General features: G+C 37.1%; 1 protein-coding gene across 1 annotated transcript; it reads right to left on the bottom strand.

Moving 5' to 3' along the window:
- Positions 1-40: 40 nt before the first annotated feature.
- LOC18055301 (serine/threonine protein phosphatase 2A 57 kDa regulatory subunit B' kappa isoform) lies at positions 41-3,376 on the bottom strand. The gene is made up of 2 exons (XM_006450497.2): positions 1,564-3,376; positions 41-488 (listed from the first exon to the last, which is right to left on the bottom strand). Exons 1-2 carry the CDS (start codon positions 2,761-2,763, stop codon positions 132-134), a joined length of 1,557 nt encoding a protein of 518 aa, XP_006450560.1. The 5' UTR covers positions 2,764-3,376; the 3' UTR covers positions 41-131.
- Between the last annotated feature and the right edge of the window lie 243 nt (positions 3,377-3,619).

Here is a 3,619-nt window from a genome sequence, read left to right as displayed (position 1 = left end):
CCTTTTTTTCCCCGGCCCCCCCCCCCCCCCCCTCCTTTTTTTTTTTTTTTGGGATTTCACCACCCCATATATTGTAAGGCGGAGAAAGACTTGTAAAAATTTTGGAGCAAAAGTTACAAAATGTAGGTAGGTTAACAGGCAATTGAGGTTGCTAAAGGAGTCACCAGAACAGCAGTATTTCCTGTTATTGGCTGAAGACGGGCTGCATTTTCTAATTGCTCCCATGCTTCCTTCCGCCTTTGATCTACCAGGCTCAGGTTGGCTACTTGTTCCCTGTACTGAGCATGGCAAGACATGAATAGCACGTCGTCCATCTCAGAGAACATCTTTCTAACATTCAGAGTGAGGTTGAGAACTGCTTGGTTCCAATGGCTCTGGGCATTTTTCTCTAAAACTGGAAGTAAAATAGGCAGAATCACCTGCCGGTTATGTGCAATCAAGTTCACAATTTGATCGTTGTTCCATAAGAAAAGGGCTCTTTCGGCGACCTGAAATGAATCAAGTTCAGAAAATAAATCTTTGAAGTTCTTTCACCAAGGAGATTGAGTAATAATCTCTCATAATACAGAGGCAAATACAACACTACTACAGAAAAAACAGCTGCTCTATGATAATAGTGAAGAGAAAAATGGCAAAAGCCATAAGGCATTTTCTATCAAAAAGTGAAGGAAAGTGCCACTGCAAAATGACAAAAGTATATAAGGTTGCATAAACCAAAACCACACCAAGAAGTCGAACCTCACCATGAGACCATGCAAATCACAAAGATAGTTGAGGTATTAAGTATTAACAAGAAATCCTCCCACCTAAGAAATTGCTCATTAAGCATCAAACAAACAAGAAAAAGATGCTCCAAAACTTTTTTTTTTTTTTTAATAAATAGAAGCTAATGATCTGATCAGTCCTTTTAAAACCAACTGAATACACCTGAGAATTTTTATTAAAGCACCAGAAATCCCAAAAATGCAAGGATAAGAAACCTCTACATTGTGCTTGAGTGGAACCAAATTGGTTCTCCACTTATCCTGGGTTCCCAAGATGGAAGGCACTGAACCTCTTCCACCCCAGGCCATAAAACTCGACTTTGGATTCACAGCCTCTCATGATTTTGGGTTGGATCAAGTTGGTTTTATGGGAGGATTGCACCATCATAAAAGTTCACAACAAAACTGCAAAGCACAACTACCCATGTAGCTTCCAGCACACAACACTCATAAACAATCATATAACAGTCGCATGCAAGGTAAAAAATCTAGTTGGTAGCTCCAGCAGGGTAGTGGCTCAGGGTAGGATAAACATCAGAATAGTCCTCACACTTTTGAATTACTATTAAAGAAATTATTCCTTTGAACAACAAAAAGCAGAAATATTCAAAATGAAAGAGAGCAAGATAGAATCTAGAAAGCATGCTAAAAATACACGAAGTAAAGCAGCAGATACCATTTTACACTCCTTTAAGAAAAAAGTAAATGGGTGCCTAACTTAGAAAAGAAATTAAAAAATCACATGTAATCTTAAGCATTAACGAGTCAAGAAATCATAGGATGGTCCAGGAAATAGTACCTGGAAGTGGAAACTGTTAATGCAGCATCCAATCCGCCAGAACAATGGAACCATGACCTTTTGAAATTCCACCATGTTAATTGCTTCCAAAATCTCTTCTATCTCCCCAAGGAACATCACCTCCTTCTGGCTGTTGGTTATCGGCCAGTATTTCAACAATCCATTTATCACAGTACTCGACAACTTGGGCTCCTTCTCTATAAACTGCATGACGCAGTATGAGAGCTGTTGAAAATAAGTCCCCAAAGACTTGGGCTTGTGCAAAGGAATTATAACTCTCCTCAAGAAGATCTTGTGTTCCTCTTTCAAAGGCAATGCAAACCCACTAATTATACTCCCCAAAATCTCCAACAACTCTGCAATTCCATTATGTTTCTCCGTCTCAAAAACAAACCGATAAAATATGTTACTCATAGACTTTCTGATAAACGGCCTATGAACCATAAATTTCCCATAAACCCGGTGCAAAATGGTCTTTAAACACTCCCTTTCTCTCGGATCATCGGAATCAAACAAATCAAGCAATCTTAAAATAAAGGAATGGTCGATATACCTTTTCGCAACCTTGGCATCAAGACACGAAGAAGTAATAAACTTGAGCAACAAATCATACACAATTTGCAAATGTGGCCACGAGGGATCGAACATAGGCTCGTCGTCATCATTTTCACCAGTAGTATGTGAACTACACCGATAATTAGGAGGAAAAACTCTGAACAAATTAACAGCACACATCCTACACATTGCTAAAATCGCCGGTTCGCTAAATTTCATAGACCCAGCGGCTACAAAATCTAACAGCTCAATCAAGGTCTGTTTTTTAACATCCTTTTCAACACAATTCTTAGTTGGGTCAGTGAAATCAAATGTTACACAACAAAGGCTCACTTTACTGACAAATAAATTCATCTTCTCACCATTGGGCACATCTTTGAATGGAAGCAACGGCTCGATTCCTGCCACGACGCTGGCGGGAAACACAGCTGACGAGGTTCTTTTTGTCGCAACATTGGATTTGCCCGCTGAAGAATATTTTTCTCCACCGTTGGATTTATTCCCATTCCCAGAAGCAGCGCTATTGCTTGTCGTCGTTGTGTTAGAGTTTGTGGAGAAATCGGTGCCGGAGTTGGTCCGATTCAACTCAGGCGAATCCGGTTTCAATGATTTTTTCGGAAGTTTACTGAAAAATTGCTTAAACATTGTCAAAAATAATAAAAAATCAAAAAGAAAAAATAAATATGAACAAAAGGGAAAATGAAACCCTAAATTGTTCGTTACCGATCTGTTGAGAATGTGGGTAAACGATTAAAAGTTACAGAGACATGAAAGAGCGAAAAGATTTGCGGTAAAATGATGGACATTGAAGAAAAATCAGATCTTTGAGGACAATGTGGGCAAAAAGTTGATTCTTTTTTTTTTTTTTTAAGGTTTTGAGGGAAAAAAATTTTGAATGTGAGTGCATGCACAATCAAAGAAATAATGATTACACAAATCTTCAAAAATTGAAACAGAGGGACAGTTAATTTGAGAAATTGATTATAAAAGTGATTGGGGAATCTAAAGAGTGAAGATCCACAACAAAGAGACTTTTAGAGAGATAAAATGGAGATCTAGGAAAGAGAGGAAATTTTTTTTTTTTTTTTTTTTTTTTAAGGTTGTTGTAGGTGTGGTTTGATCTCCATGAAAAGAAACCAAACTAAACTATCAGATGTGTAATTGTGTATTAATGGGCGTTTTATTTTTGTTTTTGTTTTTTTTTTAATTTTTAATTTTTTTACTTTTTTGTTCTTCGTGGATGAGAAAATTCTAGGTTTTTTTCTCGGAAAATGCAGGATTTAACTTTAATAAAAAAAGAATAATTGGGATGTAATGTAAACTTTACTTTTTTTTTTTTTTTTGTGGAAATAGTTACGGTGGTTGACTGGTTTCTTTTGGTAACCACATCAAAGTCCCTAGAGTTTTACTTTTACTCAAATACTGATATTATTTTCCATTTATTTCAAATAGGTCCCCGATCACTGATCTATTGTCATTCATCAATCATCCCGTCATCCCG

This window comes from Citrus clementina, unplaced genomic scaffold (assembly GCF_000493195.1).
Source record: "Citrus clementina cultivar Clemenules unplaced genomic scaffold, Citrus_clementina_v1.0 scaffold_1, whole genome shotgun sequence".
NCBI lineage: Eukaryota > Viridiplantae > Streptophyta > Magnoliopsida > Sapindales > Rutaceae > Citrus > Citrus x clementina.
This window is presented reverse-complemented; position numbering and strand designations above follow the sequence as displayed.

Bases quoted from the DNA above. Each gene is read 5' to 3' on its own strand.
- LOC18055301 (XM_006450497.2), bottom strand. From the start codon at position 2,763: ATGTTTAAGCAATTTTTCAGTAAACTTCCGAAAAAATCATTGAAACCG. The intron at 489-1,563 runs GTACTATTTCCT...GATTCATTTCAG, and splicing joins TTAACAGTTTCCACTTCCAG to GTCGCCGAAAGAGCCCTTTT.